The sequence below is a fragment of the Ranitomeya variabilis genome, chromosome 6, assembly GCF_051348905.1.
Source record: "Ranitomeya variabilis isolate aRanVar5 chromosome 6, aRanVar5.hap1, whole genome shotgun sequence".
In the NCBI taxonomy this organism is placed as follows: domain Eukaryota; kingdom Metazoa; phylum Chordata; class Amphibia; order Anura; family Dendrobatidae; genus Ranitomeya; species Ranitomeya variabilis.
The window spans coordinates 331932976-331950232 of NC_135237.1; the positions used below are offsets into that span (position 1 = coordinate 331932976).

At 44.0% G+C, this 17257-nt stretch overlaps 1 protein-coding gene across 2 annotated transcripts in view; it reads left to right on the top strand.

The window, feature by feature from the left end:
• The window catches only part of FARS2 (phenylalanyl-tRNA synthetase 2, mitochondrial), a 468718-nt gene that overhangs the window by 156641 nt on the left and 294820 nt on the right, over positions 1-17257 (top strand). For both annotated transcript variants that reach the window (XM_077269812.1, XM_077269811.1), the window contains exon 4: positions 10119-10278. In XM_077269812.1, coding sequence (XP_077125927.1) covers positions 10119-10278 — 160 coding nt within the window. The remainder of the gene's footprint in view (positions 1-10118; positions 10279-17257) is intronic.

Below are 17257 nucleotides of genomic sequence, written 5' to 3' on the forward strand. Positions count from 1 at the left end.
GGTATTTGGTTAATACGTTTTTTGCAAAAATTGTATATTAAGCCACTCTACTAAACGTCAAGATATACCCGTATTAGAGCAGTCCTAACTAATGTATGTAATCCCTATCTGATGTATTTAAAAACCTGGTCATATGTATAATACCTGTATGAGCAGGATTCAGAAAGGAAATGTCCAATGTGGACACGCTGCATAGAACGGCTCTTGTGCCCATGGCTCACAAGGAGAGGTGGAGAACTCCATAGTCTTGTAGAAACAAGAAAACAATTATTTAAAAAAGAGGTTGTAGAGGTTAGTCTGACTGATTAATAAATTAATTGAGTCTGTAGACAGGAGTCTTTTATAAAGGTGACTATGTAAGACAGCTATCTTTAATGCAGGTAATGAATTGATTAGGAGAGTCTAACTGGTCTGTAGGAGCCAAAACTCCTAATGGTTGGCAGGGGATCAAATACTTATTTCTTAATGCAAAATGCAAATAAATGTATATAATTCATACAGTGTAATTTTCTGGATTTTATTTTTGATATTCTATCTCTCAATGTTAAAATTTACCTACCCTTAAAATTATAGACTGTTCATGTCTTTGTCGGTGGGCAAACTTACAAAATCAGCAAGGGATCAAATACTTATTTCCTTCACTATATAGTACACCTTGTCTGTAAATAATCTCATGGTATCTAGGAGGTTTCTTGGTTTTAATGCAGAAGAGGAAACCCCTTTTAAATGTCAAGGTCAATAATCTTCACTCCCCAAGCACTGTCTTTTCTACACAATGTGAATGCACCTTTCTGAAATATCTCTAATAATGTGAATACTTAATATTTATTCTAGAACATTGTGTTGAGGTTCTCGCGTTGTAATTACATTTGCTAAGCGCAGCAGGGGAATGGGGAATGAAGCAAAACCAAAATGTTCTGAGAGTTAATAACAATTGAACAGTCTTTTTTTTCCTAATCTGTTTTTGTCTGCTAATACTGAGACAAGCCCAAGTAGGTAATGATTAGGATGCTTGGCAACTTATGCATACAAGCAGTGTTACTTCGTTCTCTTGCTTTTGGGCCTGTGTAAATAGATACTTGAAGATCAGATCACTACAAGTATAGGCAGCGACTGGCAAATCAGAATAGCTATGCATGGTTGTTGTCACATGTAGCTTCAGGACCCATGCCGAAAAGCCAGAAATGTGATTGCAAGAGGGTCCCATGTTCTGCGCCACATAACGCAGAAATGATTTGTCTGCCCATGGTGATGTTATAGCTTTTCATATGTTCTCCGTTCTCCAGGACAAGTTATACTGTACTGGTAACATAGCTAGATGAATTTTTGATAACCCTGAAAAGCCTATGGCTTATACATATAGAATTACAGTTATATGAAAAAGTTTGGGCACCCCTATTAATCTTAAGCTTAATGTTTTATAAAAATTGTTTTTTTTGCAACAGCTATTTCAGTTTTATATATCTAATAACTGTTGGACACAGTAATGTTTCTGCCTTGAAATGAGGTTTATTGTACTAACAGAAAATGTGCTATCTGCATTCAAACAAAAGTTGACAGGTGCATAAGTATGGGCACCCTTATCATTTTCTTGTTTTAAATACGCCTACCTACTTTTTACTGACTTACTAAAGCACTTTTTTTGGTTTTGTAACCTCATTGAGCTTTGAACTTCATAGCCAGGTGTATGCAATCATGAGAAAAGCTACTTAAAGTGGCCACTTGCAAGTTGTTCTCCTGTTTGAATCTCCTCTGAAGAGTGGCATCATGGACTCCTCAAAACAACTGTCAAATGATCTGAAAACAAAGATTATTCAACATAGTTGTTCAGGGAAAGGATACAAAAAGCTGTCTCAGATATTTAACCTGTCAATTTCCACTGTGAGGAACATAGTAAGGAAATGGAAGAACACAGGTACAGTTCTTGTTAAGGCCAGAAGTGGCAGGCCAAGAAAAACATCAGAAAGGCAGAGAAGAAGAATGGTCAAGGACAATCCTCAGACCACTTCCAGAGAGCTGCAGCATCAACTTGCTGCAGATGGTGTCACTGTGCATCGGTCAACTATACAATGCACTTTGCACAAGGAGAAGCTGTATGGGAGAATGATGGGAAAGAAGCCATTTCTGCAAGCACACCACAAACAGAGTCGGCTGAGGTATGCAAAAACACATTTGGAGAAGCCAATTTCTTTTTGGAAGAAGGTCCTGTGGACTGATGAAACCAAAATTGAGTTATTTTGTCATACAAAAAGGCGTTATGCATGCCGGCAAAAAAAACACAGCATTCCAAGAAAAACACTTGCTACCCACAGTAAAATTTGGTGGAGGTTCCATCATGCTTTGGGGCTGTGTGGCCAATGCCAGCATTGGGAATCTTGTTAAAGTTGAGGGACGCATGGATTCCTCTCAGTATCAGCAGATTCTTGACAATAATGTTCATGATTCAGTGACAAAGTTGAAGTTACGCAGGGGATGGATCTTTCAGCAAGACAATGATCCAAAACACCGCTCCAAATCTACTCAGGCATTCATGCAGGGGAACAATTACACTGTTCTGGAATGGCCACCCCAGTCCCCAGACCTGAATATCATTGAACATCTGTGGGATCATTTGAAGAGGGCTGTCCATGCTCGGCGACCATCAAACTTAACTGAACTGGAATTGTTTTGTAAAGAGGAATGGTCAAAAATACCTTCATCCAGGATCCAGGAACTCATTAAAAGCTACAGGAAGCGACTAGAGGCTGTTATTTTTGCAAAAGGAGGATCTACTAAATATTAAAGTCACTTTTCTGGTGAGGTGCCCATACTTATGTACCTGTCAAATTTTGTTTGAATGCAGATTGCACATTTTCTGTTAGTACAATAAACCTCATTTCAAGGCAGAAACATTACTGTGTCCAACAGTTATTAGATATCTGAAACTGAAATAGCTGTTGCAAAAAAAACAATTTTTATAAAACATTAAGCTTAAGATTAATAGGGGTGCCCAAACTTTTTCATATAACTGTATATTTTTAAGCCCATCTGATAACATAATAGCATATGTTTAGGTTATGGTAAAACATTTAGAGTATTTCTAGATCCTGGAGAACATAGAAATGTAAGCCCCTTTGTCTTTTTCTCCTACACAGCAGTACTCTCAGCCACCCACATTCATGTAGACCATCAGGGCTTACCTAGCGCTGTGGCCTCATCCTTCTGAGGATCGAGGGTGTAACATCTGAGCCAGTTCCTGTCCTCTATGTTTCTGCTTCAGCTGCTGGTCAGTGTTACATTTTTGTTGTGGGTGCCATTTGACTGTTATGGTCTAATTTTACTCCTGGGACATTTGGTGCTGCTAAATCAGGGAGCTATGGGGTTGTTATTTGGTTAATTCCTCTTTTCTGACAACCCTCGGCGGGGCTGGCTGCTATTTAAACCCCTGAGCCACTGATTTCCATTACCTGTCAATTTGTTCTGCTTACCTGGGCTACAGCCGTAGTCCTTGCTCATTCTGTGTCTCCTCATTCATCCAATTTTCTGAGTTTGACTTGTATTTTGACCACCAAGTTGTGCTCTGATTTTGTCCTTGATGTCACCTTTTGGTATTGAACGAGTGTGATGACCTTTTTTTCCTCTAGTTCACTCCTCCGGCCTGCAGCCCTTCTGTGGAAGCAATCTAGTGGGCCCCATTGTGAAACCAGATCATTATTTGGGGTTAAAGGGTGAAGGCCAGGGTTCCAATGGAATCTGCCAGCCGTAATGTCTCGCGACAAGTCTGTCTGAGATAGGCTTTTTGAGCCTGTGGCCTCCGACAGATGTAGCAGAGGGGTTGTGGCAAATAGACCACCAACAACCAATATCTGAAAGTAATATGCCATTATTTACCATGAGATAAAGCAGGAGTCGAAATCACAGGATAATGTGCTGATGAGAACAATGTTTTTTTTTTGTGCAGCACAAAAGACGAACTGTTCACTCCATGAACAAACATTTTATTTGTTCGTCAGGTGATCTGCAGCCTGTTCAGAGTGCAAGATTATTGTGATCTAGTGTTCCTAGGAATGCGTGTTCATGGGAATCTTGGTGTAAATGGACTTTATTCTCATGAGTGATTGGTGAGTTTTTGATGTTGTAGATTTTCTGCACCTATTATGTAAATGAGGTTAGTTGCGTTTCTTTCATTGCATTTCTGAATGCGTTTTTTACATGCATTTTTGACGCAATAGTTTTTGCCTCTTTTGGTATGTCAGGTTTTAAATAAAGCTGCTTTGATTTTTATACTTCCTGATATTTGGCTTTGACAAGTTACATGTGTTTTTAGTGGGTTTCCCCAGCGAAAAGACACTAAAAACACATGCACGGTGAATAAGCCTCCTTACCTTGACAAGCCAGAGCTGGTATATCACTCTACATAAGGAGAAACCTTACCCATTAGACCCCAGTCCTGAGCCTCTCATCTAGCCAAATCAGTTCTCATACTTCGCACTGATGAGAGCCAGTAGCCTGATTTGATTCTGATTTGGCTCTTATCCTAAGTCATACTGCAAGACTCGTTAAAGGGTTGATTGTGACTTGTAGGATCGCTACTTCCAATAGGTGGCACTATAGAGGTCAAGTCCTCTTTTTCTCAGAAGAGGCAATTTGCATGCTAAAAACACATCTGCATTTTTTTACCTGTGGATTTTCCACATCTAATGCAATTCTATTGGGAAAATCTTCAAAAATTGACATGTTAAGGATTTGAAACAGGCACTGTAGATCAATTTATGCTGCATAATGAAAAAGTACAACGGGCATGAGACTTCTATAAATCTCATCCGTTTTGCTGAAACTGTAAGACTGCAGTGTCTTATGATGTCTTTTGATGCAGAGAAAAGTAGCAGTGTAGTTATCGTAGAAACTTAAAGGGTCACTCATACATACCATCCGTTCCTGTGTCTGCGTGATCTGGGGGGATTCATAAGTCTGCAGTCACACAGACTGCAGACTTATCAATTTGGACCGGACAACCACTTTGACCTACGGGTGCAACTATTGAGAGCGAGTATTCTTAGGATGATCGGTCAGCGTAAACAAGCTGCAAATCACCATGTTAAATTGATTTTTAAACTGAATTAAAAATTATCATTCTCAGCAGCACATAAGTCCTGTGTAAATAGGAAATGTGCTGCCGAGAATATCGACAGTCTATGTATACAGAATAATCAATTGGCGATTGCTTTGTTTTCATTGGAAGCGTTGTCAGCCTTGTTCAGATGGGCTATTAAATGACCGATTAGCTTCTCTATAGCCGATGGGCGGTCATTTACAGCCACAGGATGACCAGTGTAAAAAGCCTTAAGGGTGCATCTAAACTTCTCAGTTATCAAAAACAAGCATAACCCAAAATGCTCAATTCCTGATAATCCGGCAGGGTACAAAGGCTACCAATCGCCTGATGAACTAGCAGAACTCTTACTTGTTTGATAAATCCTTAACAATCATCATTCATGGCGGTGCATCATCTTGTGTGCACATAAAGTAGGCTATAGGGTCTCCGATTTTTAGGTCATAGATTACAGTTTGGGTAATCTACATTAGGATTTGTTAGTAGTACTGGTGTCTCTTGCTGCACTGCACCTTCTTTCAATAACCATTATATGGTTTCAACATATCACTCAATACATAAAAGAGACTCTGCCAGCAGGTTTGCTATGTAATCTGTAATCTGAGAGCACCATGTTGTATGGGTTGAGACACGGATTCCAGCGATGTGTCAATTACTGGGTTGTGTGTTTTTATTTCAATACAATCCGTGTTGTATCAGCAGGAGATTATGACTAGAGGACTAGTGTTGTGAATTCCGTTCTCGGACTCCCTCCTGTGGTCATGAATGGTACTTTGGTTGGTTCTGCTCTTGGACTCCCTCTGGTGGCTTTGAGCGGAACTGCTGGTCACTGAGGTTGGCTTTATCAGCCGCTCTCGTTTATTGCTATGCTGCTTCCCTATTTAACTCCACTCAGATCGTTACTTCATGCCAGCTGTCATTGTTTCAGTATTGGTTCAGATCTCTCTTGGACTTCTCTGAGGACCTGTCTACTCCAGCAGAAGCTAAGTCTTTGCTAGTTCATTTGTTGTTACTGCTAATTTCTAGTCCAGCTTGCTATCATGATATTCCTTTGCTAGCTGGAAGCTCTGGGGTGCAGAGTGGCACCTCCACACCGTGAGTCGGTGTGTGGAGTCTTTTTGCTTACTCTGCGTGGTTTTTTGTAGTCTTTTGTGCTGACCGCATAGTTCCCTTTTCTATCCTCTGACTATTTAGTGAATTCTGGCCTCCTTTGCTAAAACCTGTTTCATTCCTGTGTTTGTGACTTTCCTCTTAACTCACAGTCAATATATGTGGGGGTCTGCCTTTACCTTTGGGGAATTTCTCTGAGGCAAGGTAGGGCTTCTATTTCTATCTTTAGGTGTAGTTAGCTCTTAGGCTGTGAAGAGGCGTCTAGGGAGAGTTAGGTACGCTCCACGGCTATTTCTAGTGTGTGTGATAGGAGTAGGGTTTGCGGTCAGCAGAGTTCCCACTTACCCAGAGCTAGTCCCGATTTTGAATTTACTCATCAGGTCATTCCGGGTGCTCCTAACCACCAGGTCCATAACAGACTAGGTGTCTAGTGTCTCCTGGTCCAGCTGCACCCCCACCAAGGATTATCAGCTTTCTTTGTGCACAAAAGCTGCCAATCAGTGGTGTGATCAGGGTTATACAGAGCTCAGCATTTGAGCACTGCTAGATCTGCGGCAGAAAAAACTGTGATTCTGTCACAACTAAACTAAGTGATACATCACTAGAAACAGAATGTCTGCTCCTACATCATGCTGCTGTCAGATTACATAGCAACAGCCTAGTGCCAGATTCCATTGATGTTACTGTCGTACTGTACTGCTCTCAGATCACACATTGCTATTGCGATGTCAGAATGGGATCGCTTTTAGGTTCTACCCTGCGCCCCAGTAATTGCCATGTGTGTTTTATGGCCAGAGAACTCTGCTGTGACTGTAATATTCTAATAACTCACAGTACAGGTGCTTTATCCCATATCCATCACATTATTCCTTTTACCCTATGTACGTTAGAGGATATATGCCTTTTATTTCTTTGTTTCTATTCTATGCCAACATGTTTTTTAGTCTCTTCTTAAAAAAGGAATGTAATGTTCTTTCCCACATGTGAATTTTAAGGATGAAAAAAAAAATCTTCACATAAATAATTGAAAAGCTTTATTTTAATTAAACCTTCTGTTCATATGCATACTAGTGAATCAAAGTTGACTTTTGAGATTTGCAATTTCTCAGCTTCCTGATAATAGCACCATATCATTGCCACACAATTCACTGTATCTCCCCAGGCTACCCACCAACAAGATGACTATGCCAGCTAGCACAGGGCTTATCAACCCTTCTCGGCGGACAGACCCTGGTGATACTTGGATCTCCCCACCTGTGGTACAACTCAGTGCCAAAATTCCAATATTGCTCATTTTACCTCTCTTACTATGTGTTTCCTAAACTGTGTTAATATAAAATTAGCAGAGAATAAGTTAGATATGTTGCTAAACCATACTTACTGCAGCCATTGAAAAACTGGGTAACGGTCACATCTGCCAAAGTCATGTCTGTGAGCTGCACCTCGCCAACAATATGGGGGGCATCACAGTATGAGCAATTCTGATCTAGAACACCTATTTCCATCAGCTCTAATAGGGCACATGATACAGTTGGGCCTCCCTCTGTAAAACTAAGAGGGAAGTCACAATTATACAGGCGGTCTGGCATACCTGGTACATGGACGGCCATTTTTTATATGGCCTTACATAAGATTACATTTTCTTTGTAGCGGACACAGCAGTAAGATTGAACTGCTGAATGTAAGTTCCCTATGGTTGCTTTTTATATTATCCCCCAAGCCGCATATAGGCATCACAGTCCAAGTACCCGTGTATGGAGCAGGCTCAGGGGTTGTACACGCTCCATACAGAGCAGTGCCAGCTGTAACGCATAGCTGGTATCTGCTAATAGCACCAGTGATCAGCATTAGTCGCGATCGCTGCTGTTTAACTATTTACATGCTGCTGTCAATCACTGACAGCAGCATTTAAACAGCATGATCGCCTGTGCTTGCACTCGCTGTTGCCCACTGACCCCGGCCGATGGGATGCCATGGCAGCTGGGAGTCTGTCTGTTGAAGGCCTCCATTACCAACATTTTGGTAGGGCTGAAGCTCAGCTGAACTTCAAAGGAAGCCGCAATTGATAAGTGATCATGCTATCTCAGGTTAATCTAAATGTAAAGGGAAAAAAAAGGAATAAAATAATAATAGTAAATACACATAATTGTTACCAGGATGTCCATAAAATTCGCAAAAAAGAAAGAAAGTCAAAATACCAGATTTAAGGTTTTTCAGTCATGGCAGTTACCCACATGGCATTAAAAAGTGATCAATATACAGTATATACACAAAAGTGGTATAAATGAAAAGAAAACAGACTGTTATTTTTCTTCTTTTTCTTTCTTATCGATTAACAAATCTCAGCTCATATATATGATCTATAGAGGCTTTTTAAAGGGAACCTGTCACCCCCCCCCAGTCGTTTCAAACTAAAAGAGCCACCTTGTGCAGCAGTAATGCTGCATTCTGACAAGGTGGCTCTTTTAGTTCTGGGTGCTGTAACTAGAGAAATAATCAGTTTTTTAATTTGTCAGAAATACCTGGTCTTCAGTCAAGGAGGCCTGCGTTTCCCCCCTGCTGCAGACGCCACACAGCTGTCACTCACATCTTCTTGGCGCCGGGCGCCGCCTCCTCAGCGCTGTTTTGAAAATAGCCGACGCCTGCGCTCTTTTCTCCTGCCTGGTGCAGGCGCAGTGAGCGCTGCCCGTCCTCTGTCCTCATATGCAGTCTCGGTGACTGCGCCTGCGCGGCCGCCCTGCCTGTGAATCCCAGCCCCGCAATGTGAATAAATCATAAGTCACTGTGGGGCTGGGATTCACAAGCAGGGTGGCCGCGCAGCCGCAGTCAGCTGGGCTGCATATGAGGAAAGACGGGCAGCGCTCACTGCGCCTGCACCAGGCAGGGGAAAAGAGCGCAGGCGCCGGCTATTTTGAAAACAGCGGCGAGGAGGAGGCGGCGCCCGGCGCCAAGAAGATGTGAGTGACAGCTGTGTGCTGTCTGAAGCAGGGGGGAAACGCCGGCCTCCTTGACTGAAGACCAGGTATTTCAGACAAATTATAAAACTGATTATTTCTCAAGTTACAGCACCCAGAACTAAAAGAGCCACCTTGTCAGAATGCAGCATTACTGCTGCACAAGGTGGCTCTTTTAGTTTGAAACGACTGGGGGGGGGGGGGTGACAGGTTCCCTTTAAACTTTGGAAATCTCCGCTATTGTTGAGGGCTCGTTAAGAGCTTGTCCAATACTATTAAAGTCAATCTTGATAGGAAGAGGGTAGTGGAAAAAAAAAATATTCCATCATGCGCACTACAGCTTCATTTATTCTTATTTGCAGTTCCTGAAATTGCTGGGCACTGCACCTTCTCATCTTCGGTGCTCTCATTAAAGTAAATGGAGTGGCAATGCGCATGATCAACATCCTCTCCATTTGTAGGATCTCGGAGAGATCCACGGTTGGTCGGACCCCCAGCAATCGGAACGTTATCCCCTATAATGTGGAATTCTGAACGTTATCCCCTATAATGTGGAATTCTGAACACATCTTTTAAGTTAATTAAAATAGCAGCTTCAGATGTATAAAAAACAAGCAACCTTACTCTACTTTTAATTTGTTCGACAGCCTCCCCACTGCTGGCAGTCACTCTCTGGTCTCTAAAGACATGAATTGATGGCGTTTTATACCAGCATGTCACCTCTTCCACCATGTAAATAGCTATAGCTGATCATACGTAATACTTTCCATCCGTTATGTTGTGATCCTTTTTTTTTGTCTGGCTACCTGCCAAAACCTCAAATGTATATTTGGCCAACAGGGGGCTGTGTTTGGACAAAAATGAATTTTGATTTTTTTGCATGTTGCAGTTAAACTAATAAAACCCATGAATAAAGCATTATTACAGCACAATAATTTCTCTTTTTTTTCTTCTTCTTCTAGCTTTTTGCCAAAGTTGAAAATAATGATGCATGCCAATTGTTTGAGAATGGTTTTCGCACAGCCAGCAAACAAGAGAGCCATACACTTGAAGCCATGAAACTTTTGGAGTATCACCTAAAGCAAACACTTTCTAAACTAATCACTCATCTGTTTGGTGAAGGTATGTGCAGATCATTTATATTAGATAAGAAGGATGCATTTTATAACTAAGTATTTTTAAACCTTTGCTGCAGGGTTTTTTACAAGGGACCTGTGGCCCTAGGCATCATGGAAAACCCAGGCTGGGGGGGGGGAAACGGACTGCCCCACTACCATCCTGTAGTCTCTTTAAAAAATAAAAGCCCATGGCAGGTTTTCCTAAAATCTGCCTTGGACAAATAGCTTGCCCAAGATGAACACTTACTTTTATTTTGCATTGCATTCACAGCTATACCTGTGACAGCAATGCACTCCCGCGGCCTCAATACTTTGCTGTGCGTATCCTTGGGGACACATAGTGACACATAGCAACCCTCGCATACAACACAGGTCACTGCCTTGGGCACCCGGTATGGTTTTATTTGTACCCCTACATGAGGCTCGGTGACAATATCATGCTGGATGACGGAGGTACGACCGGATAATTCCAAGAATACATCTGCATTTTTTTGGACTAATTTCCGCACCTCTCATCGCTACCGTTTCGAGAGAGTGTCTCCTATTTTTACCTTTCTCTTGTCTTTGGCCTGTGACAAAGGGTTCCCTTTTTGTACTACTGGGGTCGCTTCCGCGACCAAACATTCCCAGTCCTTCAATGCTTTCAACAGATTGACGTGATACAGCTGTTCAGGATTTCTTTTCCCAGGCTGGTACACTTAGTAGTTTACGCCCCCGTTTTTTCCCGAACGTCATATGGCCCTTGCCACTTGGCCATAAGCTTGCTTTTGGTGGTGTCACCAAGTTAAAACCCGATCTCTAGCTTTAAAGGAGTGGACCCGTGGCCTTTTTGTCATACACGCGGCCCTGCACTGCCTGAGCATCCACCAAGTGCTCATTTACGATAGGCATGACCGCTGCGATCCAGTCCTGCATATAGGCCACATGTTCTATCACGTTTTTATGTGGCGTAGGTTCCTGCTTCCACGTCTCATTAGCTATGTCCAGCAGACCCCTAGGATGCCTGCCATACAGTAGCACAAAGGGTGAAAACCCTGTGGAAGTCTGAGGTACCTCGCGAATGGCGAACATCAAGTAGGGCAACAACATATCCCAATCCCTTCCATCCTTGGAAACCACCTTCTTGACTTTGATGGGGAAACAGCCGCTATCTTGGATACGGGCATACTAACAGAGATTGGTGTGACTCCATTTTGTCTCCTGGTCACAGGTCTGCACAGATGAGCACTCCTGGCCCCCACCTTTTCTCATGAATAAAGTTCATTTTAGCATGGTAATGGTATTAAGCTCAGTGTAGCAGGCAGAAGGTGCTTCAAAGCTCAATGAGGAAGCCACACCAGCAGGGGACAAAGAGGTGCCTGGGGGCTCAATTAAAGCATGCATGTCAAGTGGCCACAGGAACCGTCTCCAACATGGAATCATGAATTATGGATGTATCGTCCGAGGTACAGGCTTATAAAAAATATCCCCCTCGCCCTAAAGAAATTGTGCATCTGACAGCACAACTCCCGGGTCCGTGGGAGTTCTGGAACCTGAGATATGGAGATCAGCCTCCCACAGCGACCGAATGGGTCCGGGTTTGGTCCCTGTGCGACCGGCAGAACAAACCTCGTGCGCTGGTACCGCCCGTGAGCTGATCCGATCATCCTGAGAGAAGTTATTCCATTTATTAGATATTGGATACAGATCTTGCAGGGAAGCTGAGGGGTGGAGATTCTTAGCCCGCCCAGGTACAGCGGGGAGGGACACAGCAGAGTTAAGAGCTGGAGAGTGGGTCAGAACAGAGGAAGATGACTAACTAAGGAACTAAGGGAGAGGGTATGCCAGCCAGAGGGGAGCAAGCACACGCTTTCTGGGGCCTGCCCGGCAACTAAGTCTTGGACCTGCGGAACGTTGAGCCCCCCAGCTTCCACAAGCGACCTTCAACCTGGTAAATTGACCACCAGCTTTATACCTCTAAGCCTTGTCTTATGATTGTTATATTTTACTCTGACTGTAACTCTTGATATATTTTTACTGTATATTTCTTGTAATTACCTAGTGCGCCCTTAAGGCAATTAAATCATAAATTAATTTTGGGCTGATCCTTTTACTCTGATTGCGAATCTTAGAATACCCAGCGTGGGTAACAGGGCAGTCTCACCGGCGGTCATTTGCTCTAGGTGCAGTTCTCTTACTGACTTGAGAGACAAAGGGGGCGCCGGAGAGCTGTGCCTGTGTAGTGACGTCACGGATTGGTGACGTGGGAGGAACGGGCTTCCTTCACACTGACCATGGACTTTAGGGTTTTGTTAAAGTGCTCAACTAACCCATCGGTCAGAGGGTGGTACACCAACGTGCGCAACTGCTTTATCTTAAGGAGCCTTCACAGTTTCCTCATCACCTTGGACATGAAAGGAGTCTCCTGATCAGTGAGGATCTCCTTTGGTAGCCCAAGGCGACAGAAGATGGCAAGCAACTCCCGGGCGATAAGCTTAGCCGAAGTGTGCCAAAGCGGAATGGCATCCGGGTGCTGGATGGCGTAGTCTACGACTACTAATATGTGTTGGTGGCCCCGGGTGGATTTTACTCTTGACCCAACCAGGTCTATTGCTATCCGCTCAAAAGGTACCTCTATAATGGGCAGAGGCACCAATAGACTCTTGTAGTTCGCGGTGGATGAGGTTAGTTGGCTCTCCGGACACGTATCACAGTACCTCTGGACCTCAGCGTAGACTCCAGGCCAGAAGAAATTCTGTAGTGTGCGTTCCTGCATCTTTTTGGCCCCCAAGTGCCCTCCCAGCATGTGGGTTTCGAGCACCGCCCGACGGTAGGATTCGGGAACTACCAGTTGTTCCACCACCTCATCCTAGACTTTATCCACGCTGTATAATAACTCCTGGTTGATCGGCATACGTAGGAATACCGTCTACACACCCGGTTGGTGAGCCACCCCATTTACTTCGATTACTCTTTCCCGTGCCTGTGTCAGAGTGAGATCCTGAAGCTGAGCTGTCCCTTACTTATCAGGGAACACTTCCAACTCGGGAATCGATGGGGTATCCTCAACATCTCCTGCCAATAGCTCTAGGGGAAACCTATTGGTGACACTCTGTCTCTAGGTTGGTGACCCCTTTGGCAGATATCCCTGACTCAGGATCTTCGGGTTCTGCGCCCGGAATACCATTCACCCTGGGATGGTTAACCCTGGTTTCCCATAGTGACCGGAACAGGGGCAAGTCTCTTCCCAACACAGTCCCATATGGAAGAGTCTTCACCAATCTCACCACATGTTTTATTTACCCACATATTATGGAAAATGTAACCTCTGCAGTCGGGTACTCCCGGAGATCTCCATGGATACACACCACCCATAAATCAACTATTCACTGGATCATTAGGAACTACAAAGAGTGGGGTTATTGTTGTAAACAAGGCTTCAAGACACGCAAGAAAGTCCAGAAAGTGCCAGGATCATCTTCTAAAATGGATTAGGCTACATGATCAACACCAGTGCAGATGTTGCTCAGAAATGCCAGCAATCAGGTCTCAGTACATCTGCTTTCACAGTGAGACAAAGGGTTTTGGAGACTAGCCTATAGCTTTACATCCAGGGAAGCCCTAACTGCTTGAGCCGGTTTTCGTCTTCCTGACAGCCCTATTTTTCAAATCTGATGATTTTCTTAAAATGGCAAGAACTTTGGAATGATTATTCCAATCTTAGTGTGGGCAGCTCAGTGGATAGCACTGTAACCCACCAAGGACAACATCTGCAGGGAGTTTGTATGTTCTGCCTGTGTTTGTGTGGATTTCTGGTTTATAACCACACTCCAAAAACAAGCTGATAGGTAATTCAGATTGCGAGCCATGATGTGGACAGGGAAAAGGAGAGCGTGAATGATGAGCAGTGACGTCACTACTTATCATTTCGGTCCTTGTGCAGCTCTCGTGACACCCGACACCTGTGAACTGAGGTAACGATGTCATCTCAGTTAACAGCAGTCGGGTCTCTCAGAGTGCAGCATGAGACCCATCAGCAACTGCTGCTCCAGTTTATGGATCTTCATTCTCTGAACGAAGAAGATGGAGCTCGTCGTGGGACAACCATTTGGACTACAGCGGATCAGTGATCATTGTTTTTTTTAACCCCTTCACCCCCGGAGCTTTTTCCGTTTTTCCGTTTTCGTTTTTCGCTCCCCTCCTTCCCAGAGCCATAACTTTTTTATTTTTCCGTCAATATGGCCATGTGAGGGCTTATTTTTTGCGGGACGAGTTGTACTTTTCAACGACATCATTGGTTTTAGCATGTCGTGTACTAGAAAACGGGAAAAAAATTCCAAGTGCAGTGAAATTGCAAAAAAAGTGCAATCGCACACTTGTTTTTTGCTTGCCTATTTTGCTAGGTTCACTAAATGCTAAAACTGACCTGCCATTATGATTCTCCAGGTCAGTACGAGTTCATAGACACCTAACATGACTAGGTTATTTTTCACCTAAGTGGTGAAAAAAAATTCCAAACTTTGCAAAAAACAAAACAAAACAAAATTGCGCCATTTTCCGATACTCGTAGCGTCTCCATTTTTCGTGATCTGGGGTCAGGTGAGGGCTTATTTTTTGCATGCCGAGCTGGCGTTTTTAATGATAGCATTTTGGTGCAGACACGTTCTTTTGATCGCCCGTTATTGCATTTTAATGCAATGCCGTGGCGACCAAAAAAACGTAATTCTGGCGTTCCGATTTTTTTTCTCGTTACGCCGTTTTGCGATCAGGTTAATGCTTTTTTTTTATTGATAGATCGGGCGATTCTGAACGCGGCGATACCAAATATGTGTAGGTTGGGCGCTTTTTTTATTGATTTATTTTGATTGGGGCGAAAGGGGGGTGATTTAAACTTTTATGTTTTTTTTTTTTTTTTCACATTTTTAAAAACTTTTTTTTTTTACTTTTGCCATGCTTCAATAGCCTCCATGGGAGGCTAGAAGCAGGCACAGCCCGATCGGCTCTGCTATGCAGCACCGATCATAAGATCGCTGCTACACAGCAGAATTGCAGGTGTGCTGTGAGCGCCGACCACAGGGGGGCGCTCACAGCCACCGGCAATCAGTAACCATAGAGGTCTCAAGGACCTCTATGGTTACTGTCCTGATGCATCGCCGACCCCCGATCATGTGACGGGGGTCGGCGATGCGCTCATATCCGGCCGCACGGGCGGATGCGGTAGTTAAATGCCGCTGTCTGTGTTTGACAGCGGCATTTAACTAGTTAATAGCGGCGGGTGATCGCGATTTCACCCGCCGCTATTGCGCGCACATGTCAGCTGTAAGAAACAGCTGACATGTCGCGACTTTGATGTGCGCTCACCGCCGGAGCGCACATCAAAGCGGGGGTCCCGACATGTGACGTACTATACCGTCACATGTCGGGAAGGGGTTAATCAATGAGTGAAAGAGGGACATTGTCGGGAGGGTTTCATTCAAATAAAGGACTTTTGTGTGTGTGTGTGTGTGTGTGTGTGTGTGTGTGTGTGTGTGTGTGTGTGTTTATTTCTTTTGACTATGGTGTTAGTAATGAGGGTGTCTGACAGACTCCTCTCCATTACTAACCTGTGGGATTGATGTTAGCGACAGCTGCTGACATCAACTATGCAAAACAATTACCCTGATTGCCAATGCAGCAGGGCAATCGGTGATAACTAAGGCTACTTTCACACTAGCATCGTACGACGCACGACGAATTGCGTCGTTGCGACATACCGACGCAAGCAGTGAAAGCGCCGCACAATAGGGGCAGTGGATGCTGTTTTTCAATGCATCCGCTGCCCCATTGTGATGTGCGGGGAGGCGGGGGCAGAGTTCCGGCCGCGCATGCGCAGTCGGAAAAGACGGTTTTGACGCACCAAAAAACGTTACATGCAACGTTTTTTGGTGACGACGGACCGACGCAACACAATGCAACCGTCGCACTACGGTTGCGACGTGTGGCAATGCGTCGCACTGCGTCGCTATTGCAAGTCTATGGAGAAAAAACGCATCCTGCAAGCACTTTTGCAGGATGCATTTTTTCTACAAAACGGCCATGGATGTGCCATTTCTGTGGTGGCTGAAGGTTGGTCTTATTAAGCTGGGAAGAGGCCATTATCCATGGACCTTCCCAGGCTATTAATATCAGCCCCTAAATGTCTACCTTAATGGTTATTAAAATTAGGGGGGACCCCACATCTTTTTTTTTTAGGGGCCCTTCATTTTCAATAACCAGAAAAGGTAAAGCAAACTGATTTTAATAGGCTGGGAAAGTCCATGGATATTGGCCTCTCTCAGCTGTCTGCTTTCCCTTAGCTGGTTATTGAAAAAAAGGAGGGACTGCACTTTGTTTTTTCAATTTATTTATTTAATTTACACTGTTAGTCCTCTAGTGATTAATCTCCTGCTGATAAAAAAGGGATTTTATAAAAAACCACAGCAGGCAGCCCAGCAAGAGAGACATCACTGGAATCAATTCTAATGGTAAACTATAACGGAGATGTATACAGAGCTAATAAACACAAAATGAGTCAGTTCTGTTGGTATGCCAAATATTGTTGCATCTATTGTATTTTTTGGACTATAAGATGCATTTTTCCCCCCTGATTTGGGGGAAAAATCAGGTGTGCATCTTATAGTCCAAATGTAGCTTACCAGGGGTTTGTGGCGGTGGTGGAGCGGGCTCACAAAAGGCAGGGTCCCTTCCTAAAGAGGCTGGCGGCAGCAGAAGTGGTGCAGTGCTGCAGGCCCGGTGTTGGTGGTGAGGCAGAGAAGAGTGCATTGTTTTCCCGGCGGCAAGCAAGCGCTGCCTTCGGTGTTCATTTCCCTGATGCCCAAGGCATCAGGTAGATGGCCGCCGGGAAAGCCATGCTCTCCATTCTATCTTACTGCCGACACTGGTCCGATAGCATCGCACTGCTGGGGCGCTCATTTCTGCCACCCAGGGCCGTCTGCATTAATTCACTTCTGCTGCCGCCAGCTTCC